General features: G+C 39.6%; 1 protein-coding gene across 1 annotated transcript in view; it reads left to right on the top strand.

Annotated features, from left to right (window-relative positions):
• The first annotated feature begins 4,064 nt into the window (after positions 1-4,064).
• The window catches only part of LOC115211124, a 108,498-nt gene continuing 89,683 nt past the window's right edge, over positions 4,065-22,879 (top strand). Inside the window, exon 1 of the mRNA XM_029780060.2 lies at positions 4,065-5,152. Within this exon, the coding sequence (XP_029635920.1) occupies positions 4,852-5,152 (301 nt within the window). The 5' untranslated portion in view covers positions 4,065-4,851. The remainder of the gene's footprint in view (positions 5,153-22,879) is intronic.

A 22,879-nucleotide genomic window follows, 5' to 3' on the forward strand; every position in this document is an offset into this window, starting at 1 on the left:
TTTGCCGCCGTTCCCACCTCAATAGGCATGGCTGTCTGCTCAAGAAGCCGACATTGTACCACACGATTCCGCCGTAATGGTTTCGCCTGGATCCAAAAAGCTGTGATGGATGAGACCGACCGCAGACCATCAAACAGTCACCATGACTTTTCTTTCAGTGCAACTTTGGCTTCGCGAAGTGCCGTGGAGCTTCGTTGGCGTCCAACCACTCAGCTGAGTGTCGCCGGTTGTCTTAAAGAATCCACTTTTCATCCGGTCGAGAAAGAAGGGAAGACGACATTTCAAAACGACGTTTTTTCTTCTTTTGGTTGTCGTTCAATTCGTGCGGCACCCATTTCTCAAGTATTTTTTGTTTTTCCAATCTCTTTCGAGTGGTTGGAAAATGTCGTATACGTTACGTCTAATTCAGAAGCATGCTCTCGAACAGTTGTGCATGAATTGGCTTCAACTAAGACTCTTGGTTGATCGTTGTCAACATCCGATAGCCGACCACTACGCTTATCATCTTTCAAGACTCTCGTCACCGCTACGAAATTTCTTGAACCACCATTGTGCTGTACGTTCATTAGTGGTTCCTGAGCCAAACGCATCGTTGGTATCGCGAGCTGTTTCAGCAGCTTTTCGGCCTAGCTTGAACTGGAATAAGAAAATTTTGCGTATTTGCTTTTTGTCTATGTTGTATTCAACGTTCTGGAAAAAAATGGTCTAATTATTCCAAAATAAAAAGAGTAAATGCACAAAAACCGTTTTAAGGGCTACATACTCTGTATTGTTGTTATTGGATTAGCGAAACGATTATGAGAACGGAACCAAGGGATAAGCCCCGCTTTCCCGGGTACGTCAGCTATTATATACATACATATGCATATATACAAAGATATATATATATATATATATATATATGGCATTGGAGTACGGACATGCTGGGACACCGCCTTGAATTTTTATTCGACTACATGTTTTTTTTAAAGTCTGTTAATCGTTCGCCGATCCGCTAAGTTACGGGAACGTAAACACACTGACACCAGTTGTCGAGTAACGCTGGGGACACACACACACACACAGCCCACCAAAAACATATACATACTTCAAGAAAGGAAAAATTTGTATAAGTATTTTAATTCCGTATCATTGCAATTATACAGTATTATCGCAATTTGATAAAACATCGAAAGAGGTATCTATATTTATAGATACAAGTCAAATACAAGTTTAACTTATACAAGTTAAATATTTATACAGATTTTTCCTTTCCTGAGGTGCATATACATTTTTGGCAACTGTTCAAGTGTCTTTTATTGTAGGTAGGAAGCACTCCGTCGGTTACGACGATGAGGGTTCCGGTTGATCCGAATCAACGGAACAGCCTGCTCGTGAAATTAACGTGTAAGTGGCTGAGCACTCCACAGACACGTGTACCCTTAACATAGTTCTCGGGGATATTCAGCGTGACAAGGCCGGCCCTTTGAAATACAGGTACAACAGAAACAGGAAGTAAGAGTGAGAGGAAGTTGTGGTGAAAGAGTACAGCAGGGATCACCACCATCCCCTGCCGGAGCCTCGTGGAGCTTTAGGTGTTTTCGCTCAATAAACACTCACAACGCCCGGTCTGGGAATCGAAACCGCGATCCTATGACCGCGAGTCCGCTGCCCTAAACACTGGGCCATTGCGCCTCCACTGTCTTTTATTGTATCCTCAGGTCGACCAGGGTTTCGAGAGTGGCTTTGTGGACGGAGGCTGAAAGCCCGTCGTATCTATCTATCTATCTATCTATCTATCTATCTATCTATCTATCTATCTATCTATCTATCTATGTCTATCTATCTCTCTGTCTTTCTATCAATCTGTCTACCTACCTACCTACCTACCTACCTACCTACCTACCTACCTACCTATCTATCTATCTATCTATCTATCTATCTATCTATCTATCTATCTATCTATCTATCTATCTATCTATCTATTTATCTATCTATCTATCTATCACAGACATATTCGGCTACATATACATCAGTGTGGGGTGTATGTTCCCACACTACTTGACAACCGGTGTTGGTTTATTTACGTCCCCGTAACTTATCGGTTTCGGCAAAAGAGACCGATAGAATAAATTCTAGATTTTAAAATAAGTACTCGGATCGATTTGTTCGATTAAACCCTTCAAGTCGGTGCACCAGTACGGTCGCAGTCCAATGACTGAAACAAGATAAAAGATAAATAAACAGCAGTAAGCAATATCTTTTTTTTTATATTTACAACAGCGACATGAGAGAAAATGCAATTGCCCCATAGTAAATCTAACCTTGAGAAACATCTGTGATACTCCATTGTGTTGCAGTCCTAAGTTCAGTATTTGTCGCCCAGGTTAGCCCTCGAGTTTGCCAAAAAAATATGCTCTTCTTATTCCCTTCTGTCTTGTCCTCTGTTGATCACTCTATTAGCAACTCATCGTGAAGGCGCAATGGCCCAGTGGTTAGGGCAGCGGACTCGCGGTCATAGGATCGCGGTTTCGATTACCAGACCGGGCGTTGTGAGTGTTTATTGAGCGAAAACACCTAAAAGCTCCACGAGGCTCCGGCAGGGAATGGTGGTGATCTCTGCTGTACTCTTTCACCACAACTTTCTCTCACTCTTACTTCCTGTTTCTGTTGTACCTGTATTTCAAGGCCGGCCTTGTCACTCCCTGTGTCACACTGAATATCCCAGAGAACTACGTTAAGGGTGCACGTGTTTGTGGAGTGCTCAGCCACTTACACGTTAATTTCACGAGCAGGCTGTTCCGTTGATTCGGATCAACCGGAACCCTCATCGTCGTAACCGACGGAGTGCTTCCATAGCAACTCATCACTCAAGCTCATTCCCAGTCCACTTCAACCTTCCTTCTCTTTCTCACCAACTCACTCAACGACTCACTCACCCATTCACTCACTCACCTACTCATTCACTCAATCACTCACTCTCTCATCTACTCATCCACTGACTCCCTCACTCGGTCTTTCACTTCTATCACTTGTTTTTACTCATTTATTCTCCTCCCTTTTCGTAAACTCGACATATTCCACTACCAGTTCTCTATCTTGTCACTTTTATGTATCCCTTTTACCCCTATACTATCATATTTCTTCATTCTCTCGTTCCCTTAATCTCTTTCTATTACCCCTCTTTCTTCTCTTTTAACCTGCTTGTATACGCATTTACCCCCACCATTTCTATTATATTCTGTACCTTTTTTCGATTAATAATTGGCAGAATTTACAGAGTGACTCAAGGCCCGAGAGTTTCGGTCATTGGTACTTATCAATACATAGACTCATATTTTGAATTCTATTTCCCCGTTTGCATCAACAAACCAACATATGTGTGTGTGTGTGTGTGTGTGTGTGTGTGTGTGTGTATTTTTATTATTACTCCCCCCCCCACGCAATCTTATTTTTCCCCTCTCTATCTCTGTCTTTCATTGTATTTCTTTTCAGATTTGTTTTACTCTCTATAGTCTTCTCTATTTTGTATTTCATTTCTCTTCTCCTCTCTCTCTCTCTTTCTTCTGTCACTATATCTATATTTTACTTTCCCTATATCTGTCATTACCTGTTACACTATATAATCTCATCCTTTCTCAGTCATTTTGTAATTTTCTTCCAGGCTTTATCAGTTTCCTTCTTTACTCATCCCTCACACCTTAACAACGTTTCGCTTTTCAATTCATCTCCAGCTCTCCGTTACCAATCAATTCTTTCATTTTCACTCCCTCTACACACTCTTTTACTTTTCTTTGCACAATTTCTACCTCTTCGTTTTTTATCTCGACATTTTCCTTCCAATCTCTCTCTCTCTCTCTCTCTTCTCACAAACTTTCACCTATCTGTACTTCTCTTTCTACTTACGACCTTCCCTAATTTCTCCATCCTCATATACTCTTCTTCTATTTTTCACTCTCTCTTCTCATTCTCTTCCACCTATCTATATATTTCTCTTTTTACTCTCTTCCGACCTTTTCCATTCTCTCTCTCTCTCTCTCTCTCTCTTCTCATGCACTTTCACCTGTCTTCTTGAACTCCTCTTCTGTTACTTCCTGCTTCTCTCCCTCTCTCCTTTATCTCTCCTCTCCTCTCTCTCTCATTACTTCCTCCTTACCTCATCCTCGACGTCGTCATCACTCAATCACTTTCAACTCGTTTACGTTTGTTTTGTTCATCCAAGCTTCGCGCAACAAACCTGTTTACTCTCTTCTGACACACACACACTTAAACATACCAAATACTTTATATACCAAATCACATTTGTACTTACACACGCAATAGATATATTTATCGATACACATATTCTTAGCCTTTACTATTATTATTTTTTTACATTTTTATACATATTGCTGTTAACACTCACGTATCTATTGCCACACACACATACTTGCTATTCAATCCAATCTATCGTTATTCTATATAAATAAGAAGCGCATAAGTTGCGTACTTATACATGTTTGTACATAGACACATATTCATGTACATTAACACACACAAGGACACGGATTCTTTCTTTCGTTGTTTCTCTTTTCGGATAATTTATTTCTTGTTTATTTATTTATTGCATCCAGGGCAACTGAAACATCCAAAACCTGTAAAAAATTCACCACAGTTCATTGACAGAGGTTCGGTGGAGGGAATGCATGGTTGACCAAATAAAACCACCAGACACTCATACGTACGCGCACCTGTTTTCCTAAACAAGAACGCAAATAATTGCCAAAAGCAGCAGCAGTTCATAACACTTTTAATTCCGTTTCTCCATCGTTCATGATTCGTCGTCTTTCTCCATTTCGCCCAGCAGTGTAATGGCTACGGCTACATCCAGCCATGGCCAACCCTCTGTTTTTAGTCTCCGTCACTTCTGTTGTGTTGGGTGGCGTCGCCTCTCTTTTCATGATGATACCGCTGGGTAGCAATTTCTGGGAATACTATAGCTATGATGAACAGGCCTTGAATACTTACAATAACAGTCACGGCAACATCTTCAACGTGGTCCTCGTTAACCCGAATGAAAGCGCCAAGATATATCGGGTTGATTTCAAACCGGACAAAAACAATAGGAGCCACATCCCCGCTTACTTGTTCTCACAAAATTCAGGCCTTATCCGAATTTGCAGCCAAGTATCAGGTAAGTGAAAATTGCTAAATACTATTATAGTTAGTGTTGTTGTTGTTATTTAGTTCCAGGTCAGCCCCGACTCTATCCAACTTAGATGTTCTTCTCATATTTTCTTTTCAGACATAGTGTGTCGTCCCGTATTTTCGTTTCAGGCATTGTGTATCCTAGGCCTACATTATCAAATTTGTGATTTCCCTTTGTTAAAGATGGTAGTGTGTCAAATGAGGGAGATTTGACTGCTATTTCTAGTATATTGGGATCCATTTCGAGTTCGTATTTGTGTTAATAGGAATGGAAGGTAAGTAGTGAGCTGGAAGAATCGTTACTGTGCCGGGCAAAATGTCTGGAAGCATTTTGCTTGTCTTTACGTTCTGAGTTCAAATTCCGCCGAGGTCGACTTTGTCCTTCGATACTGGATATCGATAAAATAGATGAGAGTTGAGCACAGGGACCGATGTGATCGATTTACCCACTTCCTTGAAATGACTGGCTGTGTGCCACAATTTGAAACCAATATGAATGGAAGGTGAATGGCCGGCTGTTCAGTGACATGAACACCATATGCTTTGCTCTTTCGCAAAGTTGTGTAGGCGTATTAATGTTGTAAGGGGTCAACGGAATAGCAAAGTCGGTGTTTAGTTACAACCCTTACGTTCTGAGTTCAAATCTCGTTCAGGCCAACTTGGTCTTTCAGCCTTCCAGAATCAATAAAGTACCAGCCATGTATTGGAGTCAGTATGATCAACTGGCCATGTCTCCACGAATTATTATTGTTGTTAGGGAAGTGAAACGAGTAAGTTGGTTGAATTCAACCCCAAATTCCTGACGTCTCTCTGCATTCTGAGTTCAAATTACGTTGCGGTTGAACTTGTCTTTCATCCTCCAAGGGTTATATTTGTAAAACATATACCTGTCAAGAATTTGGTAGGTTTTTGGATTAAGCTGCCCCATACATCATGTAGAAGAAAAAGTTTCTTCTTTCATCAAAAAAACGTTTTAGCAGGTATGGTCGTGTGGTTATGAAGCTCTCTTTGCAACCACATGATTTCAGGTTCGTCCCACTGCACGGCATCTTGACCAAGTGTCTTTTATGTCTACTAAAGTCTTGGGCTTTGTGAGTGGATTTGATAGGCGGAAGTTGTGTAGAAGCCCGTCGTATATATATATGTGTGTGTCTTGTTTTGTGTCTGTTTTCGTTTCATCACAGCTTAACATGTGTTGGTTTGTTTACACCCACTTAACGTTTTGACAAAATAGGCCAATAGAACTACCAGATATAAAAAGTGAATACTAGTGTGGAAGTGTTCGGCTAAATCCTTGAAGGCCGTGTCTCATCATGGCCACTGTCCAACGATTGAAATATGTAAAAGATAGTTGGTTCCTCTATGATAATTATGATTCTGAATTTTAAAAAGATTTTTCCACATTTTTCCATAATCTCTTCCTTTCCCCGTGACATATAGGACACCTAATCCAATACTCCTCCCAAAATCTGTGTCAATTGACTGCTCCACCCTCACCTGCTTGGTTTCGTTTCTATCACAGAAAACATTGTTATTCAAGTGTGGCTCTGCAAAAAAGAGGTGAAGAAACAGCATTGTCAGAGCATTAGATTAGATTACCTCGTGGTATTTTGTTATGCCCTGACTTCAAATCTCAGAGATCAGCTTTACTTTCCATCCTTTCAGGTTTGATAAAAAAAAAATTACTATTTCTGATGGCATAAAAGATGCACTGGCATATTAGAAGCACCTTAATTTCATTATCATCATCTAGTATTTTAAATCTGGGTTTTGTCCTCAATGGTGGTAGCTGGATCTACCTCAATGCCGTAGCATCTCACCATCTTTCCCTGTTTTGGGCATCCTCCCTTCTCAAGCCAACCCTCCCAATCTCCTCTTCCACCTCCCCTCCACGTTTTTCTCTGTCTACCTCTCTTTCGCAGTCCATTTACCTCAAACTCTAGCACCCTTTTCAGAACATGCTCCTCATCCCTCCTCAACACATGTCTATACCATTGCACTCCATTCACCCTTGCCAGTGAATGGAGTGATTCCTCCAACCCATCAAGTCCTCAGTCTTCCTCTTATCAAACAGCTTCACACCACACATTTCTTTCACCATTGCTCTTAATTAACACACCTTAATTTCAGCAGTGCATATTCAGGTAAAGATAAGTTTTTTTGTGCATTTTTGGAAGTGGTTGATTATGTTGACCCCAGCACTTGACAGGTAATATAGTTTATCCACTCTGAAATGATAAAAGGCAAAGTTGACCTCAGCAGTATTTGAACTCTGAATGTAAAATTGGCAGAAATGATGCTAAACATTTTGCCAGTGTGCTAATGATTCTGCCAGCTTGCCACTTTTTTAAAGCTTGTAATAGCTCAGATGAGAGCTGACTTCACATATAAGATCTAAGGTGATTTTTTTGAGACTTTCTTTTTTGGTTAAGAAGTGCATTTTGTATGCTATCAAATATGTTAACATATCAATTCAGAGCAGTGGATTGATAGAACTGTCAATGTCAGATGACACACTTTGAGGTATAATCTTCTGCACTTTACATCCTGATAATAACATTGCAATGATGATACTCGCGCCAAACTGTATCAGCTCAATTGATGGCCTTTCACTTGGATAAATATCAGAAGTATAGTGAAGACAAAGTTACATGCATGGCTAACTGCCAATCTTACCCCACCAAAATTTATTAGTGCTGTTTGGACTAAGTATGCGGTTGTTTATTCCTTATTGTGGGTTTAATTTTGCCATTAGTGTCAATAAAATTCTAACGTTAACTCTATATTATGCAGACAGATTAACTTCTGGGAACTTGTGCTTTCTTTTACACTGATTTTCATTTTCCTCAAATGAACCATTGATCAGAACTACTGATGCTAAAATAATTAATGATTGTATTATAAAGGAAAAGAATACAACTTTTTAATGAGAACCGTGTGTCTGGTGCAATGCAGCTAGTGCAGGTACATTCGGTTTCAAACTTGTCAACTTTAGCTGCGAGTCTCCTCGTTGTGTCACATCCAGACCAGTCCTTTTATGGGAAAGTAAAGTTCCAACATGGTTAAAACCAGATTCAACCGGGTATGAGGTAGGGAAGGCAAGCAAAAGTAATGGTTTCCACAGATTTGGGTAGGAATTCAATATCCCCTGATGGTACCACAAACCTTCTTTGCCATTATGACAATATCGCATTGTGGCGTCATTGTCATTTTGTAACTCCATCAATTCCTCCTGAACATTGTCCTCGCAATTGACTGCATCAACCTCAAATGGGTTGCTATACCAATTTGGAATATTCAGTGCAGTAACATCTTGCAATCGCTCCACCATGTCATCATGCAATGATTGTAAATAGTTTCAATATGAAGTTAAATCCTCATCAACCGATTCATCTTTCAAAGAATCAAATTGTGGAAATTGGAGGAATTGATGTTTTGAAATGTTAGTCTTAAGAATCACCAATTTCGAAATGAAGGTAGTGATAAATGATTTACAATCAACGAGAGTTTTTCTGTTTCCTTGCAATAACTTATTCAAATCATTCAATTTTGTGAATATATATCACAAAGAAAAAAGATATCACATCTTGCAGCCATCAATGAAGCAGATAGTGGAGTAGCTTCAAAGAAAAAGATATATGAAACAGTTCAACAAAGCGTAAAACAGTTTCCTTTTGACAGCCACTGCACTTCAGCATGGTCTAAGAGTTTAGTGTAGTCCTCATCATTTCTCAGACAGAGTTGATGGAAAATTCAATCAAACAAGGAATTTGTTCACAGTCTTGATGACTAACTGTAGCGCATCATTCAATCTACCGTTCATATTTTTTGCCACTAAATGCTGCCGGTGTGCTGGGCAGTGAACAGTTAGTATCTGGTGAGGAATTTCACATTTTAGAAGAGATGAAAAATCTCTGTATCTTCCTATCATCAAAGGAGCTCCATCAGACGCAAAGGCAAGAATATTACTGAGAGGGATGTTATGTTAAAAAAGGAAAGACTTGAGAGTGTGAAAAATGTTGCACCATTTGAATCAAGCAGCAATTTCTCTGTGGACATAATTTCCTCACAAGGTTGAAGGTCTTTGCTGAAATATCAAACATCATCAAACATTGACTCATCCACTTGTATAGTATATTCAGAATGCTGGAGGATATTAATGAGCTGATTGACATTGTTGGCCATTTAATTGATGTGTCGAGAAATCATGTTATTACCAAATGGGATTTTCATAATGTTATTGGGTTTTTGGTTCATAACGGTTGACAAAACCTCTTCAATAATCGGGCGAAGTAATGTTTCTCCAATTGTGTGAGACTTCCCAGACGTAGCAACAAGACGATGCAATCACCCCGTCATTCTCCAGTTTACTAATTTCCTGGAGTAGCGTGCTGAATGTTTGTATTTGTTTTTTGAAAGAGGAGCTCAGTTGCAAAAAGTATGACAACAGTTTGTCCTTCTTGTTAGAATGCTTTGCATCAAAGTGATACTTCAAGCGTGAAGGTTTCATTGCTTCATTGGTCAATGTCTGATGGCAAGGAAGCCACATTGGTTATTGACAGTTCTGAGGAGAGGGAATAAATCCAAACAATAAATAATCACTACTCTACTGCTGACAAATTTCTTTGACTGGAGGCATCAGTAAAGTGAAGATGTGAAAATGAATTTCTACAGATGGCATCAGAAAGGCAGTGTGGTATTCCCAAAGAGAAGTCGATAGAGCAGAGTTAGATGACACGTCTTTACTGGAGCAAATATGGATCTAGTTTGTTTGGCTGCCAGCATTTCAAAAATTAAAGTTTATCAAAAATTTTTTAATTTGGTACATTAATATACCTCTCCAAGCTAAATTGCTGGAGTTATTCAACTTTTTCCAGAAAAATGTTTTTTAAAAAAGTCATAGAGGTTTAAAGTTTGATCATTTTCATCCAGTCAAGAAAAACAATTTCAAAGCAGTCATTTTGTGCATGACTACACATTTTGTCAACATCCTGAAAATAGCACTTGTGTTTTGATATGAAACCACAGAATTACGCACAACTTATAACCCCCCCATAACTTTTTTTTTATTTTTCTGAGTTTTCAGAAAATTTTTGTGAATTTAAATTCTATATGTGGGACTTCATATGATTATGCCCCCCCCCCAAAAAAAAAATTGTGGTGGAGTGTGATTTAAAGCATAGGCCTATTTGGCTGCTATTTTTAGCACACATGACATCCATCTCAATGACTGTATGACAAAAATATTTGATGGATAAACAAGTCCACTTTTTTAATACAAAGGGATGTCTCATGCGAGTAGTCAAATCGATAAAAGTGCATCCTTATTCTAGGCAGGCCTAGATATAAGTAAATGCAGACTTAATTTCTAAAAATTCTTTATCACCCACAAAATGTTCACATTGCCCACCAAAATCTCAAATTGCTCTCCATTTTCTAGAAATTCGTCCATCTCCCACCTCTAAGTTGAAATCACCCACCAGTGGGTGATATCGCCCACGTTGGGAAGCTATGTGAGAATTTTTCTTAAGTGTGGGTGGGACACACAGCGCTTTTAGAACACAGTTATGCTGATAACGGCAGGTCTTCTCAAGAACTTCATATTGCCAGGCATCTTGGTCCATGGTCATTTCCTCTGTGAGGTCCAACTTTCTGAAATCAGTCCTTACCACTTAATTCCATGTCTTCCTGGATCTTCCTCTTCCACGGGTACCATCCACTTTCAATGATCAGCACTTCTTTATGCAGCTGTCCTCATTCATATGCATCACATGTCCAAACCAACATAGTCTGCTCTCTTGCATGCTACAATGGAATCCACAATGGAGTGAAGACAAGGAGATGAATATTTTACCTGCAAGGTAAATATTGGTATGGGGAAGAGGGTACAAACTGTCGGTTTGCTCACCTGAGACCCTACCAAAACTGCAGGGTCATTAAGGAGAAATACTTCCCTGAGGAAAGGCACCAATCATCTCCAAAGAGAAAGTATGCACATGCAGAGTGCTCTTCAGATGTTATATGAAAAGCAGCAGCTGAGCGAGAGTCTTTTCTATGCATGGCACAAAAGCTTGTGTAGCAGCTGACCTGGCTACATCAAGCGCAAACACGGAACCTTGTCCACCACTGCACAAGACCACCACAATCAACAGACATGGGATGGTCTCCCCTAATGCCTGCACAGTCGTTACGCCAATATTTTTACTAAATATTGGAGGATTGTTGCATCACAACAACAAAAGCAAAATCTTTTTTCTGGGAGGCCTTAGTGCATGCAATCAAGCCCTATGCATAGCACTCGTAGAAACTCATCTGAGGCCTTATATAAAGGATGCAGAAGTACATGTACCAAAATATACTGTACTATGAACAGATAGCAGGGAAAGGAGCCATAGTAGATTTGCTGTATACATCTGTGAGGACCTCACACCCCAGGTCTTACTGTCATACTCAAATTCGGTATGTGATACTCTAATTGTATACATAAGACAACACAATATAGTCATATGCAATACACATGCCCCCTCCATCCTCCAGAAGCTTGAAACCACATGGGAAAGTTTGAAGAGTGCCTCACAAGAATAAAAGAAACCCTCATGAAACTGGAACATCACGTGAGCGTGTTTCTTATGGGTAATTTTAACTTCACCAGTATCAAATGGCCCAAAGGCCTCATGCTCTCAGGAATGACTCATTGCAAATAAGTACAGGTGGTGTCCATGCTCAACCTCCTCAATGCCCTATTCATGAAGCAAGTTGTGCTCAGACCAACCAGGGCAAATAGTATATTGGATCTTGGCTTCACAAACAATATGGACATCGTTCATGATGTGAAAGTGACGCTGACATTAGTTTCGGATCACAACATAATAGAGCTGTCTATGTTTGGGCCGAAAGTAACCAGAGACATACAGCATAAAGGAAGCACCCGAAATCTCTCCAATCTGAACTTCCACAAAACAGATTGGAAATCGATCCAAAAAGAGATCCTCAGAGAGGACTGGCTGAAATGTCTCTCCACACCAGACATTGACATGAAACTAGAATGTTTCATGTCTTCTGTGCAAGCCACATGCCAGAAATATGTCCCAGAGCACAAGATCAAAAAGAATAGGACCAAGATTCCAAGGGAGAGGAAGATCCTCATGAGACGACGGACGAAGGTTGCAAATCGTCTCAACCAACATCCCAAAAGTAGCGGAAGGTCTCGCCTAAAAACAACACTGATGGAGATCGAAAAAAGGCTGCAACAATCCTATGCGAGGGAGAGAGCAAACAAAGAAGCCTGGGTTATAGAAAACATTAAATCAAACCCCAAATCCTTTCATTATGCCAAAGGAACAGCCTCAGTACTCTGCAAAATAGGGCCCCTCTTCCAGAAGGATGACTCCCTCACAGATAACCCAACCAAGATCAGTGAAGTACTGAATGACCAGTCCAAAAGTGTCTTTATCACCCCATTGGAACACAAACACATGAACGAACTGGTGGATTTCTTTGCCACCTCCCTTATAACCAGTGAGGCAGTTATGATGAATTACATCAACATTGGGGAAGAAGATATAATACTAGCCATAGATGAGGTGGACGCAGGCTCAACTGCTGGCCCTGATGGTTTCCCAGCAGTCCTCCTCAAATCATGCAAATGTGCCCTGTCGAAACCACTACAGATTCTCTTCCAGAACTTTCTTGGAAATGGCAAGCTGCCAGACAAACTGAAGGAGGAAATAGTATGCCCAATCCATAAAGGAGGAAGCAGAGCAGATGCCAAAAATTATTGGTCTATCTCTCTGACCTCACACATCTGCACAGTCATGGAATGAATAGTCAGAGGGAAACTAATTGCTTTCCTTGAAGAAAATGACTTACTGAGTGATACCCAGCATGGTTTTCAACCAGGTAGGAGCTGCTTGACCCAGCTCTTACAACACTATGACTGGATGTTGAAGCAGTTACTTGACAACTCAAATGTGAACACAATATACCTTGATTTTGCAAAAGCTTTTGATAAAGTTGATCATGGTGTGATATGCCACAAACTGCATGATCTCAGTATAGCTGGAAAACTTGGAAAGTGATTACATTACAGTATTGCACATCTGCAGCAGGAGTTGGACTCAATTTACAGATGGGCTGAGGACAATAATATGCAGTTTAATAATGGAAAGTTCCAAGCGCTGTGCTACCAGCACCCAAAACTGAGCGTAGCACTCACAGGATACACTGGCCCACAGGAGATTACAGTTCCAAAACCTAAATCAGTGCAGGACCTGGGTATCAACATGAGTGATGATACCTCTTTCCAAGTGCACATTACCAAGATGGTGACAAAGTGCAGACAGCTGGCTGGATCCTGAGAACCTACAGCCGTTTATGCTTCCGATGTCAGTCAGTGCCTACAAAAGAATTGCGAAAATAATATTCTTCATCTTCATAGGATATTCAGACTAGAACTTGGAGCTTCATCAGAGTGAATACAAAAGCGTCCAAAAAATAAACAAAAGAAAGAAGGAATAGGAAAAAACCACATTAAAACAGCAACCACTATGGCCATGTTACGAAACTAATTTGGTTCTCTTAATTAAACAATTTCTTAAAAATATTCAGCTCAACCAATAAGTATGAGGGTTGGTTGAAAATTTCATAGGCTGACTGTGAAGGAGTGATGCTAGAAATCTTGCAGGGAAGGAGATGGCCTCAGTTATTGGGTATGCAATAGGCATACCTTCAAAAGGGCCACATCATTGATGGAGTGTACTATGCCAAAATGCTGAGGCAGTTACCAAACGCCCAGGAAAACTGACAAAAGAGATCTTCTTTCTTTAAGACCTGCTCCAGCACACGTCCTTAGTTTCAATGGCTGTAGCTTTGAATTAGTTCATCACCGTCCCTATTCTCCTGATCTGGCCCCATCTGACTATCATCTGTTCACCAACATGAAAAGCACATGGCTGGGAACCAGTATCGCAATGATGATGTCATATCTGCTGTTGATAACTTTTTTCACCAGCAGGATGAAAGCATCTTCACTAATGGGATCCAAGCGCAGCAGTACCAATGGAAGAAATGTGTTGACGGCAACCAGGGATCTGTGTTGAAATATAAACCTCATTTGCTCACATTCCGTGAGAGAATTTTGGTCAACCTCTAAACTCTACAATTGACTCCCATATTCATTGCATGACCAACCTCAAAAGTCACTGCACGCCACTGATATATATATGTATGTGTGTATGTATGTATCTATCTATCTATCGTCCACTTTCCATGCTGGCATGGGTTGGGCAGTTTGGCTGAGGACTGGCAAGCCAGTAGGCTGTACCAGGCTTAATCTGATCTGGCAAAGTTTCTACAGCTGGATGCCTTTCCTAACGCCAACAACTCCAAGAGTATAGTGGGTGCTTTTTACATGCCATAAGCACGAGGGTCAGTCAGGCGGTACTGGCATTGACCACACTTCGATGGTGCTTTTTATGTGGCACTTGCAAGGGACCAGTTGGGTGGCACTGGCATTGACCACGCTCGAATGGTGCTTTTTACATGCCACTGGTATAGGAGCCAGTCAGGGGATACTGGCATCGGCCATGGCAATGACTTCACTTGTCTCAACAGATGAACTAAAAGTCAGAGGGGGATGGGATAAACTACCTGCATCTTGCTATAAAAGCAGGTAGTAATTTTACCTTGTGTTTATTCTTAGTGCAAATTTTGAAGAGTGAAGTTTGATTTTAACAGTTACTTTTTTTAAAGCTATAATGGAAGTGACAAAGGAGCATATTCAACATATTTTGCTTTATGAGTTCAATGAAGGCAACAATGCAAATGAAAGTGCAAGGAATATTAATGCAGTATATGGGGATTGGACAATAAGTGTAAGCCAATGTCAATGGTGCTACTGTGTGTGTGTCCTTGTCTTTGCATCATGTGATACTTGTAAATGATACTCATTGTCATACAAGCAATGGCATTATTTCCAAAATTCTGAGACAAGATGTCTGGCCCTGGAGAAATATTACTTTGCTTGGAAACAAGGGAGTGTTGGTAACAGAAAGGATACCTTGCATTCTGATTTCAAATTTCACAGAGGGCATCTTTACATTTCTTTCAGGTTTGATGATATAAAATTATCATCATCATCATCATCATCATCATCAGTTAATGTCTGTGTTCCCTGCTGGCATGTGTTGGACAGATTAATAGGATCTGTTGCGCCCAAGGTCTGCATTGTGTTCCAGAGTCTGCTTTGGCACAATTTGTACAGCTGGATGCCCTTCCTAATGCCAACCTCTTTACAGCTTGTACTGAGTGCTTTTCCCATGCCACCAGCACTAATGAAGTTATTATGTACCTTGCAAGACTACGAACTTGAAAGGTAGTGGGTCACTTTATGCCAGGATAATAAGGAGTAGAAAGGGGTAATGTATAAGAGAACAGGGGCCAGAACAACAGACTTCTTGCTGTAGAGGAGCTAAATGACAACTCAAATTTCAGAAGAGAGGGTAGGCTGGGGTTAGAGCTAAAATGTGGTGATGGCGTGTCCAGATTGGTCCATCAACATAAGATGTGGGTAGGAATGAATGGGGCAGAGGTACCACAGATGAATGAGGGGTTAGAGGATGTCTAGTAGAATAGCAATGGTGATCCAATAAACAGGAGGATAAAAGAGAGATGACATGCTATTGGGTAGGTTGCAAGCCTCAATAATATATTTAGACCAGGTCAGGTTTGGAGGCATGCACTGTTGGAGCATGTTGTTGCAATTACCATTTGTCAGTATTTGCTTGGGTTGTCTAAGGTAACCCTCTGAGCAGTGTTCTAACCACTCCCTATCTCCTCAAGATACTTTCTCATCTGCTGTGACTATGTGGCATGTGACTGACCAACAAAGTGAATAAAATATATTACTGACTTTTAGGTCCAAAAATTGCTGGTCATATTGTGTTTGAGATCCCTTTATACTTAAATAGATATGGTTTTTATCAAAGACATTCCACTTGTGACAACACCTTCTTGAATTCAAAGTATCATTACTGGTGTATTTCTCAGAGAAGTACAGAAAGCTGTTTTAAAACTGAAAATTTTAAAAAGTGTTGTAGAAAAAATTTAATTCAAGTTATGGGATTGATTCTTGGGTTGAACATTGCTTTGTGTCATTGAGCAAGCAGCTTCATTTCAAGTTGCTTCACTCTACTCACCGGAATATGAGTACCGACTGAGTGCGGGTGCTGTCCTCTCTCCTTCCTGCTGTCACATTCTTGATGTTCCAAATACTGAGTGAATCATGAGACGGCTGAAAGGACATCTATGCTTGTGACTACATAGGCGCAAAAAGCAATTATTAAAAGCATGGTATATGCTACCAGATCTATACTTGTTTGTGACAGATGTGGTATAACAAAAAGAGATATTTAACAGCAAGTTAAAAATTGGTGATGGTGGGTAGCATTATACCTGAGCATGTAAAAAATATATAAGATGGTAAAGTATATTTCCAATTTTTAAGCTCAAAGAAAGTGATGATGGTCATATTATGTTTGAGGTTGTTTTGTACTTGAGTAGATAAGGTATAATTAATGACACACCAGTTGTGACAATATCATCTTGAATTCAGAAAATATTGTCAAAATTATGTTGTACAAAAATTACTTCCTTTCTTAAGGTACAGTGTATGATCCAAAGAAAATTTGGCTTTTTTCTAATGGGTTGACTGACTGTATAGAAACGAATGCATGGCTTCCTGATTGTTCTGTAGTGTTCTTTTACTGTGCTATACATTGACTATAGTGCTGCTATTGCAGTGGGACCATATAGTGACTGTAGTGTTGTGTTGTGTCATAGAGTATAATGCAAGGTCAGGCATCTTTGTGTTGTTGCTGCTCGGCTACTGCTTAAAATTGGACAAAATATGGCAACAACTAAGAAGTGAATATTGTAAGTAATGAACTCTGCTCATAGCAGAATGAAAAATGTTTCCTGTAGAACAGCATGTTGTGTAAGTTTGTTGTTATTTTAGGCTCAGGATAACCTTAAACAAGAAGCCTATGACTTCTGTTCCACGTCTGACTCTTCTGCATTGTTTTACCATAATACAGCCCTTGTAGAAGGGATAGACCCAAGAAAACTTAGGATGAAGTGGTGAGAAAGAATCTTTAGACATTGAGGGTTCACTCTGGAGATGACAAGGGACTGAGACTCCTGATGATTTGCTGGGCTTGAGAAGACATGTCAAGCTAAATAAAATCAGGCCATCCATCCCTATCAACATGCCCTCTTCACTTTCAGCCAAGACATCTTTGTCTTGCAGGCTCACAAGTGCTGGTGCCACATCACGTAGGAAAGCATTTGTGCTGGTACCACATGGAAAACCACCCATGCTGGTGCCACATTACAAGCACTTGTGCCAGCAGTATATTAAAAGTACTCAATACACTCTGTAAAGTGGTTGGCATTAGGAAAGGTATCCACCCATTGAAACCATGTCAAAACAAATTGGTGCCTGGGCAACCCCCTTGCTGGCCAGCTCCTGTCAAACCCTCCAACCCATGCCAGCTTGAAACACAGAGGTTAAATGATGATGATGATAGTATTCAATGTGATCTGTCTTTTCTTATATGGTAGTGTGTGATTTGTGAGGGATATATAGCTGATATTTCTAGCCTATCAAGTGATCTTCTAGAGGCATCTCCATTACCTTGTATGTACAGAAGGTTACAATTTGCCAGAATTCTTGGAGTATATTTTGTACACTACTTGCAGGAGACCAGTTTTGAACAAATCTGCTAGAAGCAAATTTCACAAGTTTCTAAACCAAAACAACACAGTGAAGCTTCTACTGCCACATAATTTCTGGATCACCGTTTCCTGTAGAGAATGTGCTAATCTGCTCTGTTTGTTAGGATCCGTCGTCTTCATGTTTTCCTGTTCTCTGATCTCACGTTGCTGGGCACAAGAATGTAAATTTGTATAAAACATACACAACCTCGCAGTATGATCATGTAAACATAAGCAATAGTCAATGCATTCTTGGTAGCTGAGCACTGTGAGTGGTCTCTGGGGTGTGCTTTTTGGGTCCATACAGAATCCTTGTTTGATTGCTGAACTATGTTATCACAGATCAACCTGTGATAGATGTAACATGATTCACAATTGAGTGTACCATTTTGTCCTGGATCAGTGATGAAATAATCACTGATAAATGAGGCTACATGTATTAAAAGTATTTGTTGATGGTGTTGGAGAAGGGGTTACACTGTTGTGTAACTCATGTAAATAGAGTATAGGTGCTGAGTGGAAGCTGTGAAAGCTGGAGAGTAATGAATATGGTGTATGTGCAATATTAACTATGTGCAATATTAACTTTCATTAAAGGTGAAGTATAAATAAGATGAGGAAGTGATTTGAAATTAATGGCATCAGTCAATGTGTGCAGAGAGAAAGAGAGAGAAAACTTGTACAGACATGTAAATAGGAAAAGACAATACTTGTTGAATAACAAAACTGATTTGTTCTGACAGTGGATAGTACAGTGAAGAGAACAAGCTATAGATCTTGATAAGGCCCATGAGGGGATTTAAGCAAAGTGGAACAAGACTGCTTTCAGGTCCCCAAAGGGGCTTGGGCCTGAGGTTGGTTTTTAATCTGCTGGGAGGTGCCCTGCAGATAGTTACGGGTTCCATCTTATCTCTGTTGGTTCAGAACTGTTCTAGTGAAACTCCATTGTTTATAGGCTCTGGATTTAGATTTCAAACTGTTAGGCTTTCAACCTGGAACAGGAAATAACAATGGGAATATTTCACACTGAAAATTTGTTTACCTCATGCTAATATCTTTTACCTTTTATCCTTTACTTGTTTCAATCATTTGACTGTGGCCATGCTGGAGCACTGCTTTAAAGGGTTTAGTTGAACAAATCAACTCCAATATTTAATTTCAAAGTCTGGTACTTATTCTATCTGCATTCTTTGCAGGGCCATAAACACTGGTTGTCAAGCAGTGGTGGTGTGGTACACAGATACAAACACAAAGTTTCACTCTTATACATACATGCACACACACATATGATTGGCTTCCACATAGTTTCCATCTACTAAATCTAATCACCAGGCTTGTGGAAGGTAGCATGTTGTTGCAAAGTGAGATCCTTAACCATACATCTATGCCTGGGCCCATATATATATATATATATATATATATATATATATATATATATATGTATATATATATATATACAGGAGTTGGACAAAATAATGGAAACACCCTAAATTTCAAACAAATTTATTTTAATATGGGGTAGGACCTCCTTTGGCAGTAATTACAGCTTGAATTCTGTGAGGTATGGACTTGTACAAAGTTTGAATTGTTTCCAAAGGAATTTTTGTCCTTTCTTCAGCTAAAACAGTCTCCAGTTCTTGTAGTGATGATAGTGGAGGATATTCAACAAGTATTGTCCTTTCCTATTTACATGTCTGTACAAGTTTTCTCTCTCTTCCTGCACACATTGATTGACGCCATTAATTTCAAATCACTTACTTATTTTTCTAAAATGCACCATAAATGTTCAATAATATTGAGATCTGGGGATTGTGGTGGCCAGATAAGATGTTCAACTTCACTAGAATGTTCTTCGTGCCATTCAATGACAACTTTAGCTGTGTGAATTGCTGCATTATCATCCTGAAAGATTACGTTTCCCTCTAGAAACAGTTCCGCAACCACAGGATGAATTTAATCAGATAAAATACTTAAATAGTCTTGACTATTAATTCTGCCATGAAGGGAAATCATTGGGCCGGCAGATTACCAAGATATAGCATCCACATCATCACAGATCCTCCTCCATGTTCAACAGTTGGAAGAAGGCAGTGTGGATCAAACGCTTCTTTCGGCTGTCTCCATACATATACTCGGCTGGTGGTTGGAAATGAGGTAAAGTATGACTTGTCTGATAAAATAACATTATTCCACTGTTCCAGGGACCAAATGTGTAGGTTTTTACTCCACTCTAAATGCTTTGCAATGTTTGTTTTTGGAAGTAGTGGTTTTTTTATGGTGTCCCTCCTGTGAAATATGGCTTTGTGCAGCTCCTGGTGAACAGTTTTTGTGAAAACTGGGTTCTCGGGGTAGTCATTAAGCTTTGCAGTAATTCTGGGACCTGTACTTATGTGATCCTTTTTGCGTAAGAAACCGACGGTCCTTATCTGAAAGTTTTGGTTTTCTTCTGAAGTTTTGTTTTGATGAGGAGGTTTTTCCCTTTTTCTCAAAGGCTGTCTTACTTTCAAGAAAATACTTCTTGATACACCAAACATTTCAACTTTTTGTTATGCTAGCACCTGCCATACGAGTACCAACAATTTGACCTCTGAAAGTCTGATAGATCTGTCATTTTAATGAATTTTAATTACCTTTTTCTGATGGTATCTGAAAAGAAACAGCAATTTTAGCAAAACATATTAAGCAACACTAATAATAAATCAAAAGACATAAAAATAAACAAGGTTTTGACAGTTTTATAGATATTTCAAAATTATGATGCTATGATACTAGGTGTTTCCAATATTTTGTTCAACCCCTGTATATATATATATTATATATATATATATATATATATATATAAAATATTATTAGAGACAAAACCACTATTTTGCAAAACAAACAAGGAAAGACTTAATCAATACATAAAATTTTAATAAATAGTCAAAAAAACCGCCACTACAATTATTTCTTGTCTTGATCGACAATCTTCAGGTGGACTTCCAATAAGTCAGTTTCAAATATATATATAAAACTAACTTGGAAATTGATGCATGGTGTTTGATCATATAATAATATAAATAATATATAAATATAGACATATATGTACATACCTACATATATGTATATATACATGCATATATGGGTACAGGCATATATTCACTTCCTGTCCCAGGTAGACATATTCCTTTACCTCCTCTATTTCATCACTGCTGATCACCATTCGACCTGTTGGCACATTGTCTGACCACATGAACTTCGTTTTCATGCGGTTCATCTTGAGACCTATTGCAGAGCTTTTGATGTCAAGCTCCGTCAGCATGGTCTAAAGCTGATCCATGGTTTCAGCGATGATTACGATGTCATCAGCGAAACAGAGGTGGGTGAGTAGTTCGCCATTGATGTTGACACCGCCTTGCCAGTCGATGCCTCTGATGATCTGCTTGAGACATGCAGTGAAAAGTTTTGCAGAGATTGCATCTCCTTGCTTTACTCCCTTCTCGACTGGCACTCGTACGGGTGATGACAGCAGAGCTATGTTGGTGGTGCACCCAGAATTTGGCCCCCTGGGCAGTTGCACAGAGAGTAAGGGCCGGATAGAAGGTGTTTAATGGCATAAGGGATGTGCTCAAGGGAAGGTTGGACAGGACCACTCGCGCCAACCTCATCAATAGCACAGTTCTACCTGCAATATTATATGGTAGTGAAACATGGGCTACAACAAAGAGAGAAGAACAGAGATTGGTAATGGCTCAAAGAGCCATGGGGAGGTCATTGCTTGGAATCTCGTTGAGAGACCACATCAGTAGCGAGGTCATCAGAGAGAAGCCTGTTGTGAGGGATGTCATCGTAGAATATACATGCAGCAAGTTTAGATGGTCTGGACATGTCACCCGGCTCACCGATAATCAGTGGACCCACACAGTTGTTGAGTGGTACCTGCGCAAGTGGAAATGACCACTTGGAAGGCTTCCACGACGGTGGAGTTACGATTTCAGGAGGGCGATTGGGATAATGTGGATGAGAAAAACGCGATCCAGGGAGGAGTGGACAGTGTGCTGTGACCAGTAGTGTCAAATGGACACCCGACGGACTGGTCGGTCAAGGTGATATGGGTACATGACATAAAAAATACATGAACAAAATGAGAAACAAGAACATAGAAAACGAACTTTTTTCAAACAACGAAAGAAACAAATAGAGAAACCAGACAGGCAACATAAAGAACATTCCCTTCGAAGTAGATAAAACAGGGGACAACTGATGAAGGGAATGTTCTTTATGTTGCCTGTCTCATTTCCCTGTTTGCTTGTTTTTTTCGTTGTTCAAAAAAAGTTTGTTTTCTATGTTTTTGTTTTTACGTTCTCATTTCTCATTTTGTTCATGTTTTTTTTTTATACCCTGTACCCATATATGCATGTATATACATATATATGTAGGTATGTACATATACATATGTATATATGCATATATCATTATATTCATCATCATCATCATCATCATCATCGTTTAACATCCGCTTTCCATGCTAGCATGGGTTGGACGATTTTGACTGAGGGCTGGCGAGCCAGATGGCTGCACCAGGCTCCAATCTTGATATTATATATATAATAATATAATATATAATATTATATTTTATATATATATATATATCTATATATATAAAAAACTTATATGGCCATAAAAAAACAACGTTGATAATGATTATAGTAATAATGATAAGGCTATTGATGTGTCTTTCTGTCAGTTAGTCTTTCTGCCTTAGCTGGAGGACATGCAAAATTGCATGTGATTGATAACAAATATTGTCATTTATCCTGTCAATAATCATCCGGTGTGTTTAGATGACTTCAGCTGCTGTTGACAGTCGGCCTTCTGAAGTTGGATCAAGTTTTATAGTCAATAATCTCTACCGGATGTTGGCTCAGCTTTTTTTTTATGTTTGTGTTGTATGAATTCACAC

This window comes from Octopus sinensis, linkage group LG4 (genome assembly GCF_006345805.1).
Source record: "Octopus sinensis linkage group LG4, ASM634580v1, whole genome shotgun sequence".
Lineage (NCBI taxonomy): Eukaryota > Metazoa > Mollusca > Cephalopoda > Octopoda > Octopodidae > Octopus > Octopus sinensis.